The sequence below is a fragment of the Lutra lutra genome, chromosome 7 (assembly GCF_902655055.1).
Source record: "Lutra lutra chromosome 7, mLutLut1.2, whole genome shotgun sequence".
NCBI classification, from domain to species: Eukaryota; Metazoa; Chordata; class Mammalia; order Carnivora; family Mustelidae; genus Lutra; species Lutra lutra.
The window spans coordinates 62560876-62585518 of record NC_062284.1 but is presented as its reverse complement, the minus strand read 5'-3'; the positions used below and the strand labels follow the sequence as shown (position 1 = coordinate 62585518).

Below are 24643 nucleotides of genomic sequence, written 5' to 3'. Positions count from 1 at the left end.
AAATTTCTTTACAGAAAATAAGAAGAACCACTGATCTTTTCAGTCCTGTATGCTACATTGCAATTAATAAAGAAGAACTTGAAACTAAACTTCTAAAATAAGATGTACATATGCTGTACCTGAATGTTCACAAAAGCTCAACTCAGAATAGCCAAAAACTAGAAACCATCAATATATCCAAACAATGGAATGCTATGCAGTGATAAAAAGGAAAGAATTACTCAAACACACAGAAATATGGATGAATCGCAGAAACATTACACTGAGCAAAAGCCAGACAGAAGAAGAGTATATACTATATGATTTCATTTACATAAAATTCTTTATATATCTATCTATATCTATATATATATATATCTTTATATATCTATATAATCTATACTGACAGAAAACCCATCAATGGTTCTCTAGGATTGGGGTGAAGACTGACTACAAAAGAGAACTTTCTAGGATGACAGAAATGTTCTATCTTGATTGTGGTGACAGGTATACCAGCATACATATTTTTTGTCAAAACTCTTCAAACACTTAAAATGAGTGCATTTTATTGTATGTAAATCATCCATCATAAAGCTGATTTCAAAAATAACTTGTACAGGGGCACCTAGATGGCTCAGTCGGTTAAGCAACTGCTCAGATCATGATCCCAGGGTCCTGGGCTCGAGTCCCGCATCCCTCGAGCAGGGAGCCTGCTTCTCCCTCTCCCTTTGCTCTACACCCCTGCTTGCACGTGCATAAGCACTCTTCCTTTCTCTCTCTCTCTCAAATAAATAAAATCTTAAAAAAAATAACTTTAACATGTATAAATATATATTATCTATAAAGTGCTTATAGCAATGAATTCTTGGACCGTACCTTCAGGGTTTCTAATTTGACAAGTCTTGGGGAAAGTCAGAATCTGCATTTTGAGTCCAACTGATTTTCATGCAGATGATCTTTGAATCGTATATTAAAAAACACTGCTCTAAGGAGTAGACTTTAAAATAATAAGTTAAAAAACTGTCTAAAGACAGTTGGGAGATAAGAAACAAAATATACCTTCATTAAATAAAATGTGTAGTATAACACAATGCATCTCACAATAGTCTATTCACTTGATTTCAAGGTCTTCTGAACCCTCGTATCACTTTGAATCTCTCTTGGCACTTAGCAAATTCTGCCCTTTATTATAGTTATTTCTGCACTAGTCTTAACGCCCCTCCACTACAGTAAATATTCTAAGAGGCAAGTGACTTGATCTTATTGCTCTTGTACGCTTATAGGCAGGCACATACGTCTTCCTATGGGTATGCGCTTATTAGTGAGCTGACATCTGTTGTACTACGAAATAATGGGAAGGTCTCAGATGTGACTTTCTAGACAGTTTTAATCCAGCAACAGTTTTCACCTCACTTGCTTTAATGGAAATTTATTTACTTCAGTGGTTGTCCTTCTTTTATTAAAATAAATAGAGTCCATTAGTTAGAAATGGCAACCGTGGGGATTTAGGAATATACCCCATAGTATAAAAGCTGTATGCCCTGCACCTTGCAAAGAGTATGCTGCACTTAGTACATGTTTAATAAATGTTTACTGAATAAATATAAAATATGAGGTACTTCTTTTTTTAGTATATGTGCTGCTGAAGCGAGCACAAAATATGAGGTACTTCTTTATGAGATTTTGGGACTAGAACAGGGATAGCAATGATAGTGCTCAAGTAGCCAGTGATTTCTTCTAGCCATACTTGTAACCACAGTAAAATTTTTTGCAAGAATTTCTAGATAAGAACTGGTTTACCTAGATAACCTTAAGTAAGCCACATTTATCCAAGAAAAAACAAAATAGGTTAGCTACAAAGGGAAGGTAGATTTTTACTGTACCTCATCTAAAATTCCAAAGAAATTATAGGGTCTCTTAGGCCCTGGATTTGGGGTGGCATCCAAAGAGATGAAAGAATAGTTTCCAAAGGGAGTACTGTGGACATAATGGAAAGAGCCATCCTTACGTACAGCAGAATATTTCCTAAAAAATACAAGACAGGAAAGTTTTAGTGCAATCATAAAAAAAACAGAATGAGTTGAAATTCCTCCCCCTTTATCACACTATATTTTGCCTCCCTTTGATAATTTCCTAATCTGACAGAGAAATACATCAATTATTCACAATAAGCTGATTAAAAGAAATTTTAAAGATTTTTTTTCCCATTGTCTACAAAGATTTAGGCCAACTAATTCATAAGTAACCAAACACAAGGTCATCAAGCAAAGCAGAGAAGGAAATGGCTAGTTTAGGCAATCCACTGAACATTTAAAGAGAGATCAATCAGAATCCAGTGAAATGGTACTTATCCATCATTGAAAAATTTAGTGAGGACCTACTAAAGTACCTAGCAGAATTCTTGGAGTAGTGGGATATAAAAGGTATTTGCATCCTGAAACAGGATTACAGAGACTTAACTCACAATAAAGCCTTGCAAAGATGAAGTCATCAAGCCAGGAGAAAAATGTTAGCTAGGTCTGGGTCAGTAAATCTTCTTCAGTTCCTAAAAATACAGCTGTAACATACACGGGGTATACATTCAGTAATGAATGTCCTCACTACCTAAGTATTAACAGTGTTCATGTGTCTGTAAGGTTGGAGAATGAAGAATAGGGCGAGAGGGTAGGTAACACAGTACACAGTGTAGGAACTCATTAGTATTTGTTGAATAAATGTGAAGGAAGGTATAGATTGGGGACATACCTATATTATTCAAATGTCAAAACATTATAAGAAAATAGATAAGGCACATAGGGAAAAATACAAATAAACTCCTGAAACCTAATGTGCTATCGGGGAGCTATATTTCAGCCATGATAGCCATCTAAATCTATCATAAAATAAATAGATTATCACAGATAGTATAATTAAAAGTCAATTAGCTCTATTGCCTCCCTTCCTGGTATTTTTAAATTTTCTATTTTGGAAGGCACCTGGCTCAGTTAAGCGAGCAACTCTTGATTTCAGCTCAGATCATGATCTCAGGGTCATAGGATCCAGCCCAGCACTGGGCTTGGCACTCAGCATCGTGTCTGCTTATCCCTTTCCCTCTGCTCCTCCCCTGGTCACATGGGCTCATGCATGTGCACACTCTCCCTCTCTGAAATAAATAAATAAAATCTATTAAAAAAATAAAATTTTCAGGGCGCCTGGGTGACTCAGTTGGTTGAGCGTCTGCCTTTGGCTTGAGTCGTGATCCCAGGGTCCTGGGATCGAGCCCCACATCGGGTTCCCTGCTCAGCAGGGAGCCTGCTTCTCCCTCTCCCACTCCCCCTGCTTGTGTTCCCTCTCTTGCTGTCTCTCTCTGTCAAATGAATAAGTAAAATCTTTAAATAAAGTAAAATAAAATAAAATAAAATTTTCTATTTCAATTTTTTTTCTCAGTAAAATTTTTATTTATATTTTTCCTGCTTAATTTGTTTTCAGTTATTCTTTAGGATCTTATAATCTCACATATACTGTTTCCTTTCCTATATTTTTAACACATTAAAATCAACTATCAACCCAACTACTTGAAAATAGAGATTAAAATATATGATAGCTATTAACATTTTTTGAATTATGGATTTGGTTATTCTCTGGGGGGTTCTTAAGATCAAGATTTAGCTTTAAGATTTTTTTGTTCACCCCAATTCAGTTTTCCTTTCCTTCTCTTACTGTCCTCCGTATCATTCCTTATGCTCACAAGTGAAACCATACGATAATTGACTTTCAAGAGACTATGTTCTCTGAGAAACAAACTGAGGGTTTTGGAAGGAAGGGGGGTGGGAGAATGGGTGAGCCTGGTGATGTGGAGGGCACATATTGCATGGAGCATTGGGTGTGGTGCATAAACAATGAATCTTGGAACACTGAAGAAATTTAAAAAAAAATTTTTTTTAAATCACAGTACCATGTTATGTAAATAAACAAATATGAGTGTTTGTTTTTAGGAGGAAAAAAAAGATTTTTTTCATTCAGTCACTCCTGGGTGACTCAGTCAGTTAAGCCTCTGCCTTCGGGTCAGGTCATGATCCCAGACTCCTGGGATTGAGTCCCACATCAGGCTCCTTGCTCAGCGGGGAGCCTGCTTCTGCCTCTGCCTGCTATTCTCCCTGCTTATGCTCACTCTCTTGCTCTCCCTCTCTGACAAATAAATAAAATGCTTGGGACGCCTGGGTGGCTCAGTTGGTTAAGCAGCTGCCTTCAGCTCGGGTCATGATCCCAGCGTCCTGGGATCGAGTCCCACATCGGGCTCCTTGCTCATCAGGGAGCCTGCTTCTCCCTCTGCCTCTGCCTGCCATTCTGTCTGCCTGTGCTTGCTCTCTCTCCCTCTCTCTCTCTCTGACAAATAAATAAATAAAATCTTTTAAAAAAAATAAAAATAAATAAATAAATAAATAAAATCCTTTAAAAAAACTTTTTTTTTTTTTCCTTCAGGTTGATATATCTGTAATGTCCACATTCCAGGCTGTTAAAATGCTGCTTATTAAAAATTCAGATAGAGTTTAGGTGCTCAGAAACAAAAATATAAAGGTAAGAAACCTTCAAGTGACTAATAGCTTTACCCTCCAGATAACCAGTCAGACCCAAAGTCCTGTTAATTCTTCCTTGAAAATGTTCCCTAGTTCCATTCCACAGTCACCATGAAAGATACAAATAGATAATAGAAAATGAAAGATAGTTTGTTCCAGCTCTTTGAAAAATGCCAGTGGAATTTTGATAGGGATGGCATTGAAAGTATAGATTGCTCTAGGCAGTATAGACATTTTAACAATGTTTATTCTTCTGATCCATGAGCATGAAATACTCTTAAATCTTTTTGTGTCTCCTTCAATTTCTTTCATGAGTGTTCTGTAGTTCCTCAAGTATAGATCCTTTACCTCTTTGGTTAGGTTTATTCCCAGGTATCTTATGGTTCCTGGTGCTATAGTAAATGGAATCGATTCTCTAATTTCCCTTTCTATATTTTTTGTTAGTGTATAAGAAAGCAATTGATTTTGTATCCTGCCACATTACTGAATTGCTCTAGTAGTTTGGGGGTGGAGTCTTTTGGGTTTTCCATATAAAGTATCATGTCATCTGCGAAGAGAAAGAGTTTGACTTCTCCTTTGCCAATTTGAATACCTTTTATTTCTTTTTGTTGTCTGATTGCTGTTGCTAGGCCTTCTAGTACTATGTTGAACAACAGTGGTGAGAGTGGACATCCTTGTCATGTTCCTGATCTCAAAGGGAGGGCTGTCAGCTTTTTCCCATTGAAGATGATATTCACTGTGGGTTTTTTATAAATAGATTTTATGACAATCCTAAAATTTGTATGGAACCAGAAGAGACCCTGAATTGCTAAGGAAATGTTGAAAAAAGAAAAACAAAACTGGGGGCATCACATTGCCTGATTTCAAGCTTTACTACAAAGCAGTGATCACCAAGACAGCATGGTATTGGCACAAAAACAGACACATAGACCAGTGGAACAGAGTAGAGAGCCCAGATATGGACCCGCAACTCTATGGTCAAATAATCTTTGACAAAGCAGGAAAAAATATACAGTAGAAAAAAGACAGTCTCTTCAATAAATGGTGCTGGGAAAATTGGACAACTATGGATAGAAGAATGAAACTCGACTATTCTCTTACACCATACACAAAGATAAACTCAAAAGACCTCAACGTGAGGAAGGAATAAATGTGGAATAAATGTAGGAATATATGTGGATAAAAGACCTCAACGTGAGGTAGGAATCTATCAAAATCCTAGAGGAGAACATAGGCAGTAACCTCTTAGACATCAGCCACAGCAACTTCTTTCAAGACATGTCCCCAAAGGCAAAGGAAACAAAAGTGAAAATGAACTTTTGGGACTTCATCAAGATAAAAAGTTTCTGCACAGCAAAGGAAACAGTCAACAAAACAAAGAGGCAGCCCACAGAATGGGAGAAGATATTCGCAAATGACACTACAGACAAAGGGCTGATATCCAAAATCTATAAAGAACTCCTCAAATTCAACACACACAAAACAGATAATCACATCAAAAAATGGGCATAAGACATGAACAGACACTTCTCTGAAGAAGACATACAAATGGCTAACAGACGCATGAAAAAATGTTCATCATTAGCAATCAGGGAGATTCAAATCAAAACCACACTGAGATACCACCTTACACAAGTTAGAATGGCCAAAATCAACAAGACAGGAAACAACATGTGTTGGAGAGGATGTGGTGAAAGGGGAACCCTCTTACACTGTTGGTGGGAATGCAAGTTGGTGCAGCCACTTTGGAAAACAGTGTGGAGGTTCCTTAAGAAATTAAAAATAGACCCTGCAATTGCACTACTGGGTATTTGCCCCAAAGATACAGATGTAGTGAAAAAAAGGGCCATCTGTACCCCAAAGTTCATAGCAGCAATGGCCACAGTTGTCAAACTGTGGAAAGAACCAAGATGCCCTTCAACAGACAAATGGATAAAGAAGATATGGTCTACATATACAATGGAGTATTATGCTTCCATCAGAAAGGATGAATACCCAACTTTTCTATCAACATGGATGGGATTGGAAGAGATTATGCCGAGTGAAATAAGTCAAGCAGAGAGAGTGAATTATCATATGGTTTCACTTACTCGTGGAGCATAAGGAATAACACGGAGGACATTGGGAGATGGAGAGAAGTGAGTTAGGGGAAATCAGAGGGGGAGATGAGCCATGAGAGACTGCGGACTCTGAGAAACAAACTGAGGGTTTTGGAGTGGAAGGGGTTGGGGGGTTGGGTGAGCCTGGTGGTGGGTATTAAGGAGGGCACGTATTGCATGGAGTAGTGGGTGAGGTGCATAAACAATGAATTTTGGAACACTGAAAAGAAATTAAATTTATTTTAATTAAAAAAAAAAGAAAATGAAAGATTTCCATCTCCTACCTTTTCCTTTCTCACATTGAAAAGGGACAACTTTGTCCTCCAAGTTATGGTGACTCTAATTATATGTTAACCAATGCTGTTTGACCTGCCACCCTCCAGCTGATGACACTGTCCCCATATCTATGGACTTCGCTAGATGGGGTATATCTCCTATACATTTCAGAAATAGCCCTTCCATATCATGCCTGGACTATTACAGGACTCCTTTATTCTACAAAACTCCAATCTCCCTGTTTTTTGCTTATTATCCCTATCTTTTTTCTTTTTTGTTGTGTGATTGCCCTTTATAAAGTATTATTTCATTATGTAACTTGTCTCCTTAGGAATCTATGCTGGATTATGAGCCATTATCCAACACATCTAAATTTCTACACTTGTCACTTAAGACCTCTGTTAACTGGACCTAAGCTACCTACCCAATGTCATACCAGGCCTCAAAATGATCCTTTATTCTGGTGATACCAGTTTCCTACTGTCCCTAGAAGCTCATTCTAGCTTTTAAAACTCTGGGGTTTTGCCTAAAATATACCCCTCAAAATTTCTTACTTCTCGAAATGCAATCCTTCTCTTAAGGCTGGACACAATTTTTGCTTCTTTTATAAAGTCCTAACTTGCAACTTATAGATATATAAGTTCTGGAGATCCAATGCACAGCATGATAATTATAATCAAAAGTACCATTTTATAAACTTCAAAGTCACCAAGAGACTAGATCTTAATTATTCCTACCACAAGAAAATTATAATTATGTGATGGTAATTGAGGTATTAGCTAACTCTATGGTGTCCTCATTTCGCAACATGTAAATGTATCACAGGAACATGTTGTACATCTTAATCTTATACAATTTTATATGTCAGTTATATCTCAATAATAAAATAAAGTCTCCTCTATGTCTAGCCCATACTAACTTCTGCCCTTTCCGATTTCTCATAGTGATTATCATGTGTACCAAATAATGCAGCATTTCATCAGTCATCCCTTCATGTTCTTTTCTAATTGTTTCCCAAACAATTCTTATCTCCCTTAACTGGACTTCCTTGAGGGTAGAGGCCATATTTTTAAATATTAGCTCTTGTATCTCTCATGCTATCCAGCTAATGATGGGCTCTCAACAAATTCTCACTACTTGAGTGATGGTCAATGTAGGACAAAGCTGTGGAATACGCCAGAACTGGAAGTGAAACTACAACTAAAAGAACCCAAACACATTATAACTAGAGAGCTGGTTTTCTAACTCAAAGAACCTTTCATATTCATAGCCTTTTTCACATTCATGGCATATAAAGAAAATTTTAATATTTCTGTGACATACTGGGATAAATGGACAAAGCAACCAGGGTGACCAACTGAGCTCCTCTCCCACTCTAGAGGCTCAGAGAATCAGTTACTCAGTATTCCTAAAATCCATAGTACTCTGGTAACAAGTTCTAATCTAAGTGATTTCTGCTACAGTATTGTGACTACAGTCAAACACACTCTGTTGTATATCTGAAAGTTGCTGAAAGTAGTCACAAGAAAAAAAAAGTTTCTTTTTTTTTTTTTAAAGATTTTATTTATTTATTTGAGAGAGAGACAGTGAGAGAGAGAGCATGAGCGAGGAGAAGGTCAGAGGGAGAAGCAGACTCCCCATGGAACTGGGAGCCCGATGCGGGACTCGATCCCGGGTCTCCGGGATCATGACCTGAGCCGAAGGCAGTCATCCAACCAACTGAGCCACCCAGGCGTCCCGAAAAAAAAAAGTTTCTTAACTATGTATGGTGATGGGTGTTAACTAAACTTATCATGGTTACCATTCCATAATACATACAACTATCAAATCATTGCATTGTATACCTAAAATGAATATAATGTTAAATGTCAATTATATCCAAGTAAAAAAATTAAGATAAAAAAACAACTTCTGCTCTATATCAATGGCAGGAAAAAAGTTTGTGTGAGATATTTAAAGTATCATTAGCCAATAAAAAGCATAAAGTATATGAGATAAAAGGAATTAAAGGAAAGAAAAAGTCTTGGGAAAAAAGGAACTGAGTATGTCACACACACAAAAATTCTAAGTTACTAGAGGTTCTTCTGTTAAAAAATGTTTTCACTCAGGGCACCTAGGTGGCTCAGTGGGTTAAGCCTCTGCCTTCAGCTCAGGTCATGATTTCAGGATCCTGAAATCAAGACCCGTATCGGGCTCTCTGCTCAGTGGGAAGCCTGCTTCCTCCTCTCTCTCTGCCTGCCTCTCTGCCTACTTGTGATCTCTCTCTCTCTGTCAAATAAATTAAAAAAATCTTTAAAAACAAAAAATCTTTTCACTCATTCACTGACTTGACTGCACCCCTCTTGTACTACTTCATGGTCTGTGTTCTGTTCACTACAGTACCTGTAATAATTCTCGACACTGTCCAGACTTGGAATGTTGAATGCATCTAATTAAAAAGAAAAGAACAATGAATCACTAAATTCTACTCCTGAAACCAATATTATACTATATGCTAACTAAATGGAATTTAAATAAAAATTTGGGGGAAGAAAAGCACATGGAAAAAAAAAAGAACAAACATCATCTATATTAAAAAGGAAAATAGAAACATCTTAACAACTAAAGAAAAATGACAATACTTTCAATAACACTTTAAAAGGCAGACTGCCAATAAATTAGCCTGATCGTTTTTAAAACTTGGTAACAGAATTCATTTTATCTGGAAACTTATATAAGGTACTAGTATACTATAGAATAAGAAATACTTTCATATTATGTACTATTCAGAATACATCAATTTGCAGTTCTAAGACTGGATGGTGTTGCTGCTGTTTTAATCATGACTGATACAAGGCCATCTCTTCTTAAATCCTAAAGATTCAATAAGAAAGGAATTATATAATGGTAAGAGGTAAAGTAAAGGATGTTGTAGAACACTTACCTGGAAATATAAGGATTTCACAGAGCTTGATTGTCTGGTTGCAATAACTAAAATTTCTTACCAGCTTGGAATTCTAAGAATCCACTACATTTCTAATAACTTCAGAGAATAAGCTGTTAAGTCCAATTTAGGCTAAAAGAGCTATTATTGTGTATGCAATCCTTTTACTATGTAAGAGAACAATACTGTTATAGTTAAATTTTAATAAAAACTAGTTTCTTCCTATCTTAACACAATATATAAACATAAATACATACAGTAAGCATTTGTCCTTATACAAATCAAATTAGATTATCATGAACTCCAAAGGATGAGCTCTGTTCACAACATCTAATCACAAGAGTCCGGTATTTATTACTTGAAATAAATCAGTAACTTGGCTTGAAAAACTTTTTTATTATGTACAGGCTTGCTTTTCATTACTAAAGAATTTGACCTGTACCACTAATCAGGGTCAGGAAAAAAAGGGAAATGTAAATTTAGATCTTCTTCAACTTACAATGGGGTTACATCCAGACAAATCCATTTTAAGTGGCAAATATTTAAGTAGAAAATGCATTTCATACACTGAACCTACTGATCATCATAGCTTAGCCTCACCTACGTAAAAAATGCCCAGAATGGTTACATTAGTCTATAGTTGGGCAAAGTCATCTAACACAAGGTCTGTTTTATAATAAAGTGTTGAATATCTCATGCTGAAGATCTGAGAGTGAAAAACAAAATGAAAGCACAGGCACAAAGTGGTTATAAGGTTAATGGCTCTTTACGCTGGCGGTCATGTCCAGCATCACCAGAGTATCATACTGCATATCACTAGCCCAGGAAAAGATAAAAATTCAAAATACAAAATACAGTTTCTATTGAATGTGTATCACCATCATACATTGTAAAGTTGAAAAACTGTAAGTCAAGGGGTACGTGGGTGGCTCAGTTGGTTAGGCTTCTGTCTTTGGCTCAGGTTGTGATTCCAGAGTCCCAGGACTGAGCCTTGCATTGGGCTCCTTGCTCAGACAGGAGTCTGCTTCTCCCACTGCCACTTCCTTTGCTCATGCTCAGTCTCTGTCTCTCTCTCTCTCACTTGCTCTCCCTCTTGCTTGCTCGCTCTCTTGCTCTCAAATAAAATCTTAAAAAATATCTAATTCAAGCCATCATAAGCTGAACCATCGTAAGTTGGGGACCAGGCTTAGAGGGTATACCAGAGAAAGCTATAAGCCAGATACCCCATCTTCAATTAATAATTCCTAGCTGCTTTGTAAGAACTATTTATAAAGAGAGCATTTTCTGATCAAACCAAAACTATGTATTTCACCAGACAGAATTATCTGTTTAAAATGATAGTTTTAAAAATATTCATAATTAGGCATACAGCAGCAATTAATAATCAAGTGAAGCAGATCAAGTACTTAACAACCAATAAGAAGGTCAACCTATATAAAAACAAACAAGCTTACTGTTAGGATATTTTGCTGAGATTTCCTTACTAACACTACAATAATAATGTAAAAAATGTGAAGGGATTATCCATCTATTTCTCTCCTCATACGTAGAGATTTGTTTGTAATTTTAATTTTTTTAAGTATACACAGTAAAATTCATTCACTGTAATGTACAGTTCTTTCGGTTTTGACAAATGCACAGTCATGTACCCACCACAGTGGAACAGTTCTATCATCCCCCATAATTCTCTCATGATGGCTCTTTGTAGTCAGCCTATCCACCCCTCCCCCAATCCTTGGCAACCACAATCTGTTCTCCATAGTTCTGCCTTTTCTTGAATGTCACATAAATCATACAGTATATAAACTTATGGGTGGTGGTTTCTATTGGGCAAAATGTTTATCTATTGATTTATACATATGTATTTACGTATGTGGTGTGAATGTATATATGTATGGACTGATTGATTTTAGGTTCCACACCCAATGTAGGGCTTGAACTCATGACTCTAGATGAAGGGTTGCATGCTCTACCAACTGAGCCAGCCAGACACCCAAAATGGTTATACTTTTAAACACCCTCCACACAGGTTTTGCTAGAGGCTTTTCTTCATGTAAAGAAGGACCATCCCAACTTTCCCCTCAAAGGCTAGAAGTGACATCTGAAGTTTTAAAATTATATAATATAGTTGTATTTCATAGTTGTGGGCTTTGGTATAACTAAACCTTGTTACAAAGTTCCCATTTTATAATCTTATATTCCAAACTGGAGAATCTGGGCTCTTAAAGGGAAAAAAATCTAGTTTTAATTATATATGGGTGTTGACTCTTACCATGATTTCCTTTAACATCAAGCCACTTGGTTTTTTCCATGACCCTTGTCTTCTTCAGAATACCCTGGTAAGTTTGCCATTCTACCTCATGCTGCGTGGATCCCAAGTGTTCCTTTGTTTTGGCATCAGTCAGGTCTCCTGTAGATTTACATAAGACTTGAATCACAATGCAAAATAAACCCAAGGGGTTTAAAAAATGTTCTCAAATGCACACCGAAGGAACAAAGATACTTAAAGTACTCAACATGTATAAGCATAACAACTTATAAGTCCATCTATGTCCAAAGCAAGCCACACAAAATAGGAATTTCTTATGTTGAAAGGACCTTATTTGCTTCTTATAGGTTAGCAAGTATCTATTTAACTTCCCGTGATATTAGAAATGGATTCTGAAAAAAATTATCTTTAAAGAGAGCAGTACAAAATGCATCATGAAACTCTGACAAAAATGAAAACCATAAGAAATTCCAACACTCTGGGCAGATGCCTGATATCTATGACAACTATATTTTCCACACCCAAAATCAGGATATGTAATCTGACCAAGTGTTATTCTACAGCAAGAAGTGATCTGGAGGTGTTGTTAGGCAATGAAATACCAAAATTTCTGGAAAACAAAACAGACAGTTGAAATGGAGGTTTTCCATAAAATGAGGACTGATAAGCCATCTATCAGCAGAGGTGTTTCAGTAAGGTGGGTAGGATATGAATCCCCCAATAGACAAGACAGATGCTCCTTTAGCTTTTTCTCCAACACATTTAGAGAGCAAATAGGAGTTGAAAGATTCTAGAGAACCCAAGTCAAAGAAGTACCAAAAGATGAAGAAAAATGTCCTAAGTCACTTTTAGAATTGACTAATGCTGTTTTAAAAAAGGAAAATTAGTTTTTTAAAAAAAGATAACTTTTGGGCATCTGGTTGGCTCAGTCAGTTAAGCCTCCCACTCTTGATTTCCGCTCAGGTCATGATCTCAGGGTCCTGAGATGGATCCCTGGTGAGCTCTGCGCTGGGCCTGGAGCCTGCTTGAGATTCTCTCTCTCCCTCTGCCTCTCCCCCAACCTCAAAAGAAAGAGAGAGAGAAGGAAGGAGGGGAGAGAGAGAAGGGAGGAAACTTTTGATTTGTGGTTAAAGGGCTTTCCCTAATTCTCAGAAATCCAGAACTATAACAACGAACGAATACAAATACAGCAGACGGTATACTAAGAAGAATCATGAGCCTTGCTTCTACTGCTTTGACAAAACCTTGTTATGGCAAGTCATTGATTGGTCTTGGATCTTGACTTAATCATGCATACGCAAAGGAAATTACAATGTCCCATCTCCCCTACAGGAGGACTCACCTGGGGCTGGGGCTATAGTGTTCCCAACATTCCCCAAGTGAAAAGCTTTAGCCCTGGCTAGCATTCTACCATCCGGACCATAGAACAACGCGACAGCACGGCAACCCTCCCTACCTGTTGCCAGGACGAGAGCTGGTTGAATGATGCCAATAGTTTCTGAACAGAACTTCTCTAAGTCTACAGCTCTGCCTGGATCACGAAACCTGCTCAGGTGAATGTCGGATATCTGCCGAAAGCAGGTATTAAACAGAGATATCTGAGTCAGGAAGAGGCAGCACGGACAGCATGCGACCATGCAGCTCTCTCTAGGCGGAAGGAAATGGCAAGGATATCCCGCAAGAACGAACCCCCCTCCAGGGAAGAACAGAGCCCTCAGCCGGGAGTTTGGGGCCGCGGAGGTCGCACCCTGGTGGAAAGTGACCGCGTCTCACCGCGTGGTGACGGCTCTCCCACCCACCCCTGCCCTGCTCCCGCTGCGTCACCTGCAGACCCCAGAAGATGTTGCCGGCTCCGGGGCCCGGCGCGGGGTGCGGGCTCCTGGAGGCGCGGGGCTGGGGCAGCGGTGAGGGCTGACCTGCCAACCCATAGTGCTCCAAGAGGACAGCCGCCAGCGCGGCTACCGCCAGCCCCGCAACCACCCTAATGGCCAGCACTGCAGCCATTCCGCCCGCCCGGGCGCTGCCCTTGCCGTCCCGGGCTCAGCCGGTGCTGCACCCCCGGGAGCTGCTCTAGCTGCACTTCCGGACTCTATGGTCGCGGGGGCCTAAAGCGCAGCTCGGCCGCCGCCGCCGCACCTGCACCTCGCCAGGCACCTGCTACCAGCCAGCCGCCCAAGTCTCTGGGCTGGGTTGGCATACGGAATGCGTGTGAAGTAAAGGAAACCGAGACCCCCGGCGCCAATCAAGGTTGCCGAGGAGTGGTGGGGAAAGAACCCTGGTCCGGGAGGCGGAGGCTAAAGTCCTGGCTCCGCCTTAGTCCATCATTCCTGACCCGGGTCAGTTTCCTTACCCATAAAACGGATCTAAAGAAGCCTCGCGTGCGTACTTCACAGGCTTGTGAGAATCACAGTATGTATAAGGACGCCATTTAAATTACTACAGATGTGACAGCTGACTCTCTCTCGGCCCTTCTGATTATTAACAACGTGTTTCCATAGGTTTTCAATAGATGTAGTACGTATGTTTTGTAAAGGTATTTTTTTCTAAACCTGATTTCTTACGCACTTGGCTATGTAATATCCCGTTGCCATTTAACAAACTAAATACTCCCTATGGGCAGTCACAGGAGAAGAATTAGATTCGGGTCCTGCCCTTAATTTATCTCTAACCATTCTGTTATTGTTGAACTTTTGGATTACTTATGTTCAGAATGTTCTGAATAAACATTCTGAATAAACATGCTGTTTTGAAAGAAAAACATTTTTATACAAATAGCACCCTTTTAAACACCTATTTGAGTTATTTTCTTGCGATATGTTGCCAATATTGAAGTTATGCCTATTTTAATTCATTAAATACTTTTTGTGTACCTTTGGAAAGCAAGACATTGATCTCAGTAGAAAATATAACGAAATCCAAGTAGCTAAAGAACCATGATTCATTATTTAGAAGCTTAGGTAGGAAAGAGAAATATACAAGTAAGTTTAATGTAAGACCAATATGCCATTTGGCACAAAAGACAACAAGATATAAAAGGCCAGAAGAGTTTTAACCAGAACAGATCCCATCTATAGGATCAGGAAAAGTTTAAGGAGGTGTCATATAGAACATGGATAGTTATTTCTGAGTGGCAGAGATTGGGGATGGGGTGGGGAGAAGCATTTTCCACCAGGACCTAACATGAATCAAAGCATTAAGATGAGAATGTAAGACCTGTTGAGGAAACAGTGAGTACTTTGGTTTGTATGGGCCTAGAGTATACTTAGAGGAATAGTAGTAATTGAACCAGACCTTTAGTTTGAGCCACATTTTGGAAGGCCTGTATAAATGTCAAGAGTGAAGACAGATCTGGCAACAGCACAGGGAACCAACTGGACAGAGGAGAGGTATAGCAGAGACTCTGTTTGGAAGAATATTGGAATAATCCAGTGCTATGGTCTGAATGTGTCCCCACAAAAGGTGTATGTTGAAATCCTAATACTCAATGTGATGGAATTTACAGATGGGCTCTTCACTTATGAACAGAATTAGTGCCCTTATAAAAGAGACCATAGAGAGATCCCTCACCCCTTCCACCATGTGGGGACACAGTGAGAAATCAGCAATCTGCAACCTGTAAGAGGGCTTCAGCAGAATCCAACCATTCTAGCACCCTGATCTTAGAATTCCACCCTCCAGAACTATGGGAAATATACTGTTATTTACAACCTACCCAGTTGCAATATTTTATCTTAGCAGCCCAAACAGACTGAGACTGCAGGCAGTGGGTAACTGCAAAGTCCTGAAGAAGAAAGATGGGAGAGCGTGACACTGAGATTACAAAGGAAAGATCAGATGTAAAACAATTGTGAAGACCAAAACTACAGAATTTGACAGCTGATTGGATATTTGAGGGAAGAAAAAAAGATAGTTAAAAGCTAGTATCAAAATTTGGAACCCAAGTGACAAAAAAATACTAAGGCTATCATATATGTGTGGAGAGCATTGTCCATATGAATAAAGTTTTTGGTTTTGTCTAATATTGCACTAGAAAAATATCTGTATGGATATCTTTAAACCAAATTTGGAAGATATGTTTGAGATGATGATTTAAAACATAGGCAATATGGCATGTATGACAGGCATTTGGAGAGGCCTTAGAACAACTTTAAAAATATGAGAATAATTTTCCAGAAATGGAAGACAATAAGAATCTGCATGATAGATGATAGGAATAGACATGCTATTAAGACATTTTGGACTGAGAAATAATGGTTTAAAGTCACAATGGCCAGGAGTCTGGATTGCAGGCACTGAACTGCAAGCTGCTTCACTCATGGTGTTCATAGCAAGTCGAAACAGGAATTGTTTAATGACGGTTAATGATTCTTTAGGGAATACAGCTAATACACCACAAATCATCATACAAGGTGATTCTCAGTTCCTAACAGCCAAAGGAGAAAGGAGATTTCTTGTTATCTCATAAAGAGAGCAAGCAGCAATGCACCATCAAAGCAAAATATCCTAGAACTAAAGTCAAGGAAGAATGTATCACTTTGGCATTTCACAAACAATGGACATTGTCATCAGCAATCTTAAACTGAAAAATGTGACTCTCACAAACATGTAGAAATTATCCTCAGATTACTATTTCTTATACTAAGTTTGTTTAAAAATCCAATAATGCAGGGCGCATGGGTGGCTCAGTCAGTTAAGCATCCAACTCTTCATTTCGGCTCAGGTCATGATATTCAGATTGTGAGACTGAACCCCTCATCAGGCTCCAGACTCAGTGCAGTTTGCTTTAGATATTCTCTCTACCTCCCCTTCTGTCCCTTCCCCATCTCGCATGGACTCTCTCTTTCTCTCTCTCAAATAAATAAACCTTTTTTAAAATTCCAAAAATACGGGATGCCTGGGTGGCTCAGTTGGTTGGACGACTGCCTTCAGCTCAGGTCATGATCCTGGGAGTCCCGGGATTGAGTACCGCATCGGGCTCCCAGCTCCATGGGGAGTCTGCTTCTCTCTCTGACCTTCTCCTCGCTCATGCTCTCTCTCACTGTCTCTCTCTCAAATAAATAAATAAAATCTTAAAAAAAAAATAAAATTCCATGGAGGACAAGGGGAGATGGAGAGGAGAAGGGAGTTGAGGGAAATTGGAAGGGGAGGTGAACCATGAGAGACTATGGACTCTGAAAAACGATCTGAGAATTTTGAAGGGGTGGGAGGTGGGAGGTTGGGGGCACCAGGTGGTGGGTATTGTAGAGGGCACGGATTGCATGGAGCACTGGGTGTGGTGCAAAAATAATGAATACTGTTATGCTGAAAAAATAAAAAAATTTAAAAAAAATAAAATTCCAAAAATACAGTATGTAATAATTGTTATGTGATGTTATTTCTGTGTAGAGCTAAAGTAATGTAATCAAAGTAGTTTTTTGTGTATGTAAGGATTTTTAAATTTCAAAATTGTGATATATAAAATATACCATCTTACCCATCTTTAAGTATATAATTTAGTGCCATTAAGTACATTCACATTGTTGTGCAACCATCATCACCATCCATCTCCTGAACTAAACTAAAATACTATACCCATTAAATACTGAAGCCTCATCCTCCCCTCCCCACTCCCTAATAAATGTTTTCATCTATGTTATAGCATGGGTCAGAATTTCCTTCTGTTTTAGGGCCAAATAATATTGCATCGTATAAATATACCACATTTTCTTTATTCATTCATCTGTGAAAGGACATGCAGATTATTTCCACTATTTGGCTCTTGTGGATGCTGTTACTATGAACATCAGTGGGTACCAGACAGTTTTTCAGCTTTTTGGGAACACTCCATTCACCCCTTAGGAAAACAAATTTGAGGAGAATTTCATCTAAGTAGTTCAGGCTCTGTATAAGGAACCTGAAACACGAGCAAAAGTAAGAAATCACAGATCAAGGAAATTCTCACACGTCATAATATAACGAACCTTTAGAACATTATGCCAGTAAAATAAGCCGGTTGTAAAAGTACAAATACTGTATGATTCCACCTATATGAGGTACTGAGAGTATTCAAATTCACAGAGACAGAAAGTAGAATGGTGGCTGCCAAGGGCAATGAGAAGTTAAGGTTTAATAAATACAAATTTTCAGTGTCACAAAATGAGAAAGTTCTATAGCTGGATGGTGGTGATGGTTGCACAACAATGTGAATGCATTTAATGCCACTGTACAGCTGTGGTTGGGCTCCCTGCTCAGCTGGGAGCCTGCTTCTCCTCCCTCTGCCCCTCCCCCAGCATGTGCTCTCTACTCTCTCTTTCTCTCTCAGATAAATAAAAAAAATCTTTAAATATATATGTAAAATACTAAATTAAAAAATAAACGTGGGAAGCTTGATCTTAGGTTACTATTTTTTTAGAGATTTTATTTATTTACTTGACGAGAGAGAACACAAGTAGGCAGAGAAGCAGGCAGAAAGAGAGGGGGTAGCAGTCTCCCCGCCAAGCAGAAAGCCCGATGTGGGGCTTGATCCCAGGACCCCGAGATCATGACCTGAGCCGAAGGCAGAGGCTTAACCCACTGAGCGACCCAGGTGCCCCTTAGGTTACTACTTTTTAAAAATTTTTATTTATTTATTTGAGAAAGAGTGAGAGTGAGAAAGCAGAAGCAGGGGGAGCAGCAGGCAGAGGGAGAAGCAATTCTCCACTGAGCAGGGAGCCTGACGGTGGGCTCAATCCCAAGACTCCAGGATCATGACCTGAGCTGAAGGCAGCGGACCAACTGACTGAGCCACTCAGGCGCCCCATCTTAGGTTACTATGAAAATGATCACCATTTAGGGGCACCTAGCTGGCTCAGTCAGTAGAGCATGAGAATCTTGATCTTGCGGTTGTAAGTTTGACCCCCTGTTGAGTGTAGAGACTATTTAGAATCTTTTTTAAAAACACGATTACCATTTATATGTCATTTTATGGTTGAGTAAAAGAAACATGGACCACACAGCCACTTTGGGATGGGGCAATCATGGCAAGTTTGGATGACATCAAATCCATTCTTTACATGTGTTTAAATGTATATGATAGATGGGAAAACAGTCATAAGGTTGTCGGCTTTCACATTCCTGAGATACAAATGCTAATTTGCCATCCCTGCAATGAAGCATAAATCCAAAAGCTTTTTAAAAAAAAATGCAGAGAACTAATGCCCTCATCAAAAGTTAGAAAAAGCACCAAACTCAGAAATTAAAATTAAAAACTCCCAGAGAAGTATGTTGGTCACATTATTATTATTACTTAAGATTTCATTTTTTTTTTATTTATTTATTTGAGAGAGAGAGCACAAGTGGGGGAGGGGGCACGGGGAAGGGCAGAGGGTGAGAAAGAATCCTCAAGCAGACTTCCTACTGAGCAAGTCTCAATCTCAGGACCTGGAATCATGACCTGAGCCAGAATCAAGGGTTGGCTGTTTTAACTGATTGAGCCACCCATGACACACTTAAGATTTTATTTTTAAGTAATCTCTATACCCAACATGGGGACTTGAACCCATAACCCCAAGAACAAAAGCCACACACTTTGCTCCACTGGCTGAGCCACCCAGGTGGCCCCTGTTATTATTTTTTTAATATTTAAAAGTTAGCCTTTATTTCTTAAATTGATGGTGGATACACTGGTCCTCATTTTATTGTTATTCTTTAACATGTACATATGTTACATGTAACCTATAGTATTATAAAATATTTACCATAAATTCTTATAAGAAACATTTAATAAAAATGCAATAAATGGGGGCACCTGGGTGGCTCGGTGGGTTAAGCCTCTGCCTTCAGCTTAGGTCATGATCTCAGGGTTCTGGGATCGAGCCCCGCATCGGGCTCTCTGCTCAGCAGGAAGCCTGCTTCTCCCTCTCTCTCTCTTCCTGCCTTTCTACCTACTTGTGATCTCTCTCTCTCTGTCAAATAAATAAAATATTTTAAAAAAATGCAATAAATGCATACTTATTTTTCCATTAAAAATATGAAAAATATTTAAATGTGCACTCTATTCAACCTGGCATTTATACTTAAAATAAGTTATCAAGGAAATATATGGATGTTTATAGGGAATTGCCAATAAGTATGTTTATTAAAGCAAGTTTATAATAGGAGAAAACTGAAAACAAACTACAGTGAATGTTCTACAGTAAGAGTCCTAGAGATAAAAATGACACAGCCATATAAGCCAATACCATGCAGTAATCTTAAAATAATTTTGAAAAAACATTAATAGTATGAAAATACACTGATAACATGTTAATGGGTATTTTATACACACACACACACACACACACACACACACACACACACACAGAAAAAAACCTGGAAGCATATACACCAAACTGTCAACAGTGGTTATTTTGGGATTCTGAAATTATATGAGATCATAGGTTATTTATATTTTCTCCTATTTGCATATCCATATTTTCTGAGTTTTCAACAATGACAACTTAAAGAGGAAAAAAAACTTTTATTTTGTTTTGGTTTAGCAAAATTTTTCTATAAAAGACCAGATAGTAAGTGTTTTAGGCTTGGTGAGCCAGGTGTTTCTATTGTGACTATTCACATCTACCACTGTGCAAAAGCAGCCATAGTCAATATACAAACGAATAAGGTGGCAGCATTCCAATAAAGCTTTATTTATGGACACTGAAATTTGAAGTTTATGCATTTTAAGTGTATTATAAAATATTCTTCTTTTGACCTTTTTTCAACCATGTGAAAAATGTTAAAACTATTCTTAACTTGAAGACTATATTAAAATAGACAGCAGGGGAATGCCTGGGTGGCTCAGTTGGTTAAGCTGCTGCCTTCAGCCCAGGTCATGATCCCAGGGTCCTGGGATTGAGTCCCATGTCGGGCTCCTTGCTCAGCAGGGAGTCTGCTTCTTTCTCTGCCTGCTGCTCTGCCTGCTTGTGTTCTCCCTCTCTCTCTCTCTCTCTCTGACAAATAAATAAATAAAATCTTTTAAAATTAAAAAAAAAAAATAGACAGCAGGTGGAGTTGGGGCCATATTTTGTTCACTCCTGTTAAGGACAAGCTTTTGGGTTTTTTTTGTTTTGTTTTTTTAGATTTTATTTATTTATTTGACAGACATAGATCACAAGCAGGCAGAGAGGCAGGCAGAGAGGGGGAGAGGGGGAAGCAGGCTCAGTGCTGAGCAGAGAGTCCGATGCGGGGCTCGATCCCAGGACCCTGAGATCATGACCTGAGCCGAAAGCAGAGGCTTTAACCCACTGAGCCACCCAGGTGCCCCGCTTTTGGTTTTTATTGCATTGATTTCACTGGATTTCTGCTCTGGTCATATATATATATATGTGTGTGTATATATATATATACACATATATATATTTATATTTATTGTTAGTAATATTATTTATTATTATTTATTTTAAAAACAATTTTAAAGGAATAAGATGCCTGAATAGAATATACAGATGGTTGGTAGGCTGTGTTGACAGGTGCTCAAACTATCATGGGTCCAACTTGGTTCCTCTTTCCAGAATATACTCAGATCCTGGACCAATAAATTTGTTCATGTTTATTTAATCTGTTCACCAAAGCACTTGAACCCCATACTGATGCAGCCTGCTGCAAACTGGGGCCTAAAACTCTCCACAAACTTGATGGAAGGACCCACTTTGTCTCTCTCCAAGCCGGATTTTATTCTTCTGGTAGGTTGAGCCATTTCTTGCTCAACCTACCAGAAATGAGAGCATTCACTCTCATTTTTTCTCAGTCATATGCACATTTCCGTGTCCTGGCTCCTCTGTGAAGGGCATGCTCGCTGGAGTTGTATGGCTCTTGATCCACATCCCAATTCTCTCTTTCTATTTGTAGTACCTTCCACAAGTTATTTATCTATTTCTCTTCCCAGACTTTCCTCCCCCCTTTATCAGGGCTAAAATGCTCTTGTGGTCAATCACTTGCACAGATAAGGTTGTCTGACCAGCAGAGACTTTAAATGAAACCTCTGGATTCAGGGCAGAGGATGAACCCAATATCCAGGTCTATATGGATCCCTAATCCAGGTCTGACTCAAGTTGAACCAGCAATCTGAGTTTCACTCCAGATATGACTCCCTGAGTATGGATATCCTTGTTTTTAAATAAGGAAGCCAAATAAGGTTGGTTGAAGCCAACCCCAGAAATGTAATCTCTGAACCCAGGATTGATTCTCCTAAAACTGGTGCTGAAGCGTGGGGCACCTGGGTGGCTCAGTCGTTAAGCGTCTGCCTTTGGCTCAGGTCATGATCACAGGGTCCTGAGATCGAGTCCCACATCGGGCTCCCTGCTCTATGGGAAGCCTGCTTCTCCCTCTCCCACTCCCTCTGCTTGTGCTCTCTCTCTGTCAAACTAATAAAATTGTAAGAAAAAAAAGTAAAAAATAAAAAAAACTGGTGCTGAAGCGTCCAGTCCTGACTACTTTATCATAGTCCCAGGACTTTTCCAGTTCTAACAAGGGTTGATCTCCCCACAACTGTAGGAATGACCTTTGTCCGAGACTGAAAACTTCTGTTCTAATGAAGACCATCACATCGCCTCTCCATTCTGGACCCTAAAGACCTTAATGATCCCTGTTTCTCAGCTCAGTATGGGAGCCTTTTTCTTCAAGTATGATCTGCTCCCACATGGGATTGCTATAGTCCATAGACTTCCTGAGAGGACCTGAGAGCCCCAGGCTCTTTTCTTAGCTCAGAAACCAGCACTCTTGGAATAGCAACTTACAAATAGCAGAAGTAGAACTGAGTCATAAGAGGAGGACGGTGGTACCATTCTCTATTTTTTTTTCTCTTTTGTTCTTCTTTAAAATGTGTATCTTTTAGAAAGTACAGAATTCAGTTAGGCTTCATATTGTTTTGTTTTCTAAATGAATCATGTAATAGTAGTATCCTCCTGTCTGAAGGGTCTTGGGTTAACTTTTCCACTGAAATGCCCCCAAACAGCTGATATCAAAGATCCATAAAGAGCTCCTCAAACTCAACACACACAAAACAGATAATCACGTCCAAAAATGGGCAGAAGACATGAACAGACACTTCTCCAAAGAAGACATACAAATGGCTAACAGACGCATGAAAAAATGCTCATCATCATTAGCCATCAGGGAGATTCAAATCAAAACCACACTGAGATACCACCTTACACCAGTTAGAATGGCCAAATTCAACAAGACAGGAAACAACATGTGTTGGAGAGGATGTGGAGAAAGGGGGACCCTCTTACACGTTGGTGGGAATGCAAGTCAGTGCAGCCACTTTGGAAAACAGTGTGGAGGTTCCTTAAGAAATTAAAAATAGACCCTGCAATTGCACTACTGGGTATTTGCCCCAAAGATACAGATGTAGTGAAAAAAAGGGCTATCAGTACCCCCAATGTTCATAGCAGCAATGGCCACAGTTGCCAAACTGTGGAAAGAACCAAGATGCCCTTCAACAGACAAATGGATAAAGAAGATATGGTCTATATATACAATGGAGTATTATGCCTCCATCAGAAAGGATGAATACCCAACTTTTCTATCAACATGGACGGGATTGGAAGAGATTATGCCGAGTGAAATAAGTCAAGCAGAGAGAGTGAATTATCATATGGTTTCACTTACTTGTGGAGCATAAGGAATAACACGGAGGACATTGAGAAATGGAGAGAAGTGAGTTAGGGGAAATCAGAGGGGAGATGAGCCATGAGAGACTGCGGACTCTGAGAAACAAACTGAGGGTTTTGGAGTGGAAGGGGTTGGGGGGTTGGGTGAGCCTCGTGGTGGGTATTAAGGCGGGCATGTATTACATGGAGCATAAACAATGAATTCTGGAACACTGAAAAAAAAATTTATAAAAATACCCCAAAACAAATAAGCTAAGCAATAAACATTCACCATACCATGAATGCCTTTTCAAATTTGCAGAGGTACACTGGACTGTCTCTGAACATGCTTCACTTTTTTTTTAAGATTTTATTTATTTGACACAGAGAGACATCGAGAGAGGGAACACAAGCAGGAGGAGAGGGAGAGGGAGAAGCAGGCTTCCTGCTGAGCAGGGAACAGATGCGGGGCTCAATCCCAGGACTCTGGGATTATGACCTAAGATGAAGACAGATGTTTAATGGCTGAGCCACCCAGGCGCCCCGAAATGCTTCATTTTTATAATCAAGTTGCTGCCATTTAAAAAACATGCTCAAGGGCTTCCCAATAGCTCTATTTCCAACAGGCCAAAGATTATGCAAAATGAAAAACAGTCTTTAGTGTTAAAAAGGAAGTATTTCTTGACAAAGAATGTGCCAGGTCCAATTGAGATAATCTTGTAACTCAGTGAATTGGACAAATAAAAGGCTAAGAATTGCCACACATGTAAATGAAAGAATAATATATATGTATGTATATATTCAGCATCTAGGTTGAACTGAAGGTTTCTTTTTGTAAAAGTTGTCAAATTATTTTTGCAGTTTTAGCAAGATTATATCCCAGTTTCCTGTTATTCTTTCATTTCCAGTGCAATGAAATCACAGAGGGAACACTTTTGCATGCTGGAAAA

The 24643-nt window shown here is 39.0% G+C and overlaps 1 protein-coding gene across 4 annotated transcripts in view; it reads right to left on the bottom strand.

Moving 5' to 3' along the window:
* TMEM62 (transmembrane protein 62) overlaps positions 1-24643 on the bottom strand; it is a 54511-nt gene that overhangs the window by 21901 nt on the left and 7967 nt on the right. The window contains exons 1-5 of one of the 4 annotated variants that reach the window (XM_047739189.1): positions 13927-14361; positions 13559-13670; positions 12106-12243; positions 9293-9338; positions 1863-2004 (exon numbers count right to left, since the gene is read on the bottom strand). In XM_047739189.1, the coding sequence (XP_047595145.1) occupies positions 1863-2004; positions 9293-9338; positions 12106-12243; positions 13559-13670; positions 13927-14106 (618 nt within the window). In that variant the 5' untranslated portion in view covers positions 14107-14361. Of the gene's footprint in view, positions 1-1862; positions 2005-9292; positions 9339-12105; positions 12244-13558; positions 13671-13926; positions 14362-24643 lie in introns of those variants that run through there. The other 3 variants (XM_047739191.1, XM_047739190.1, XM_047739192.1) reach the window with 3 other exon arrangements.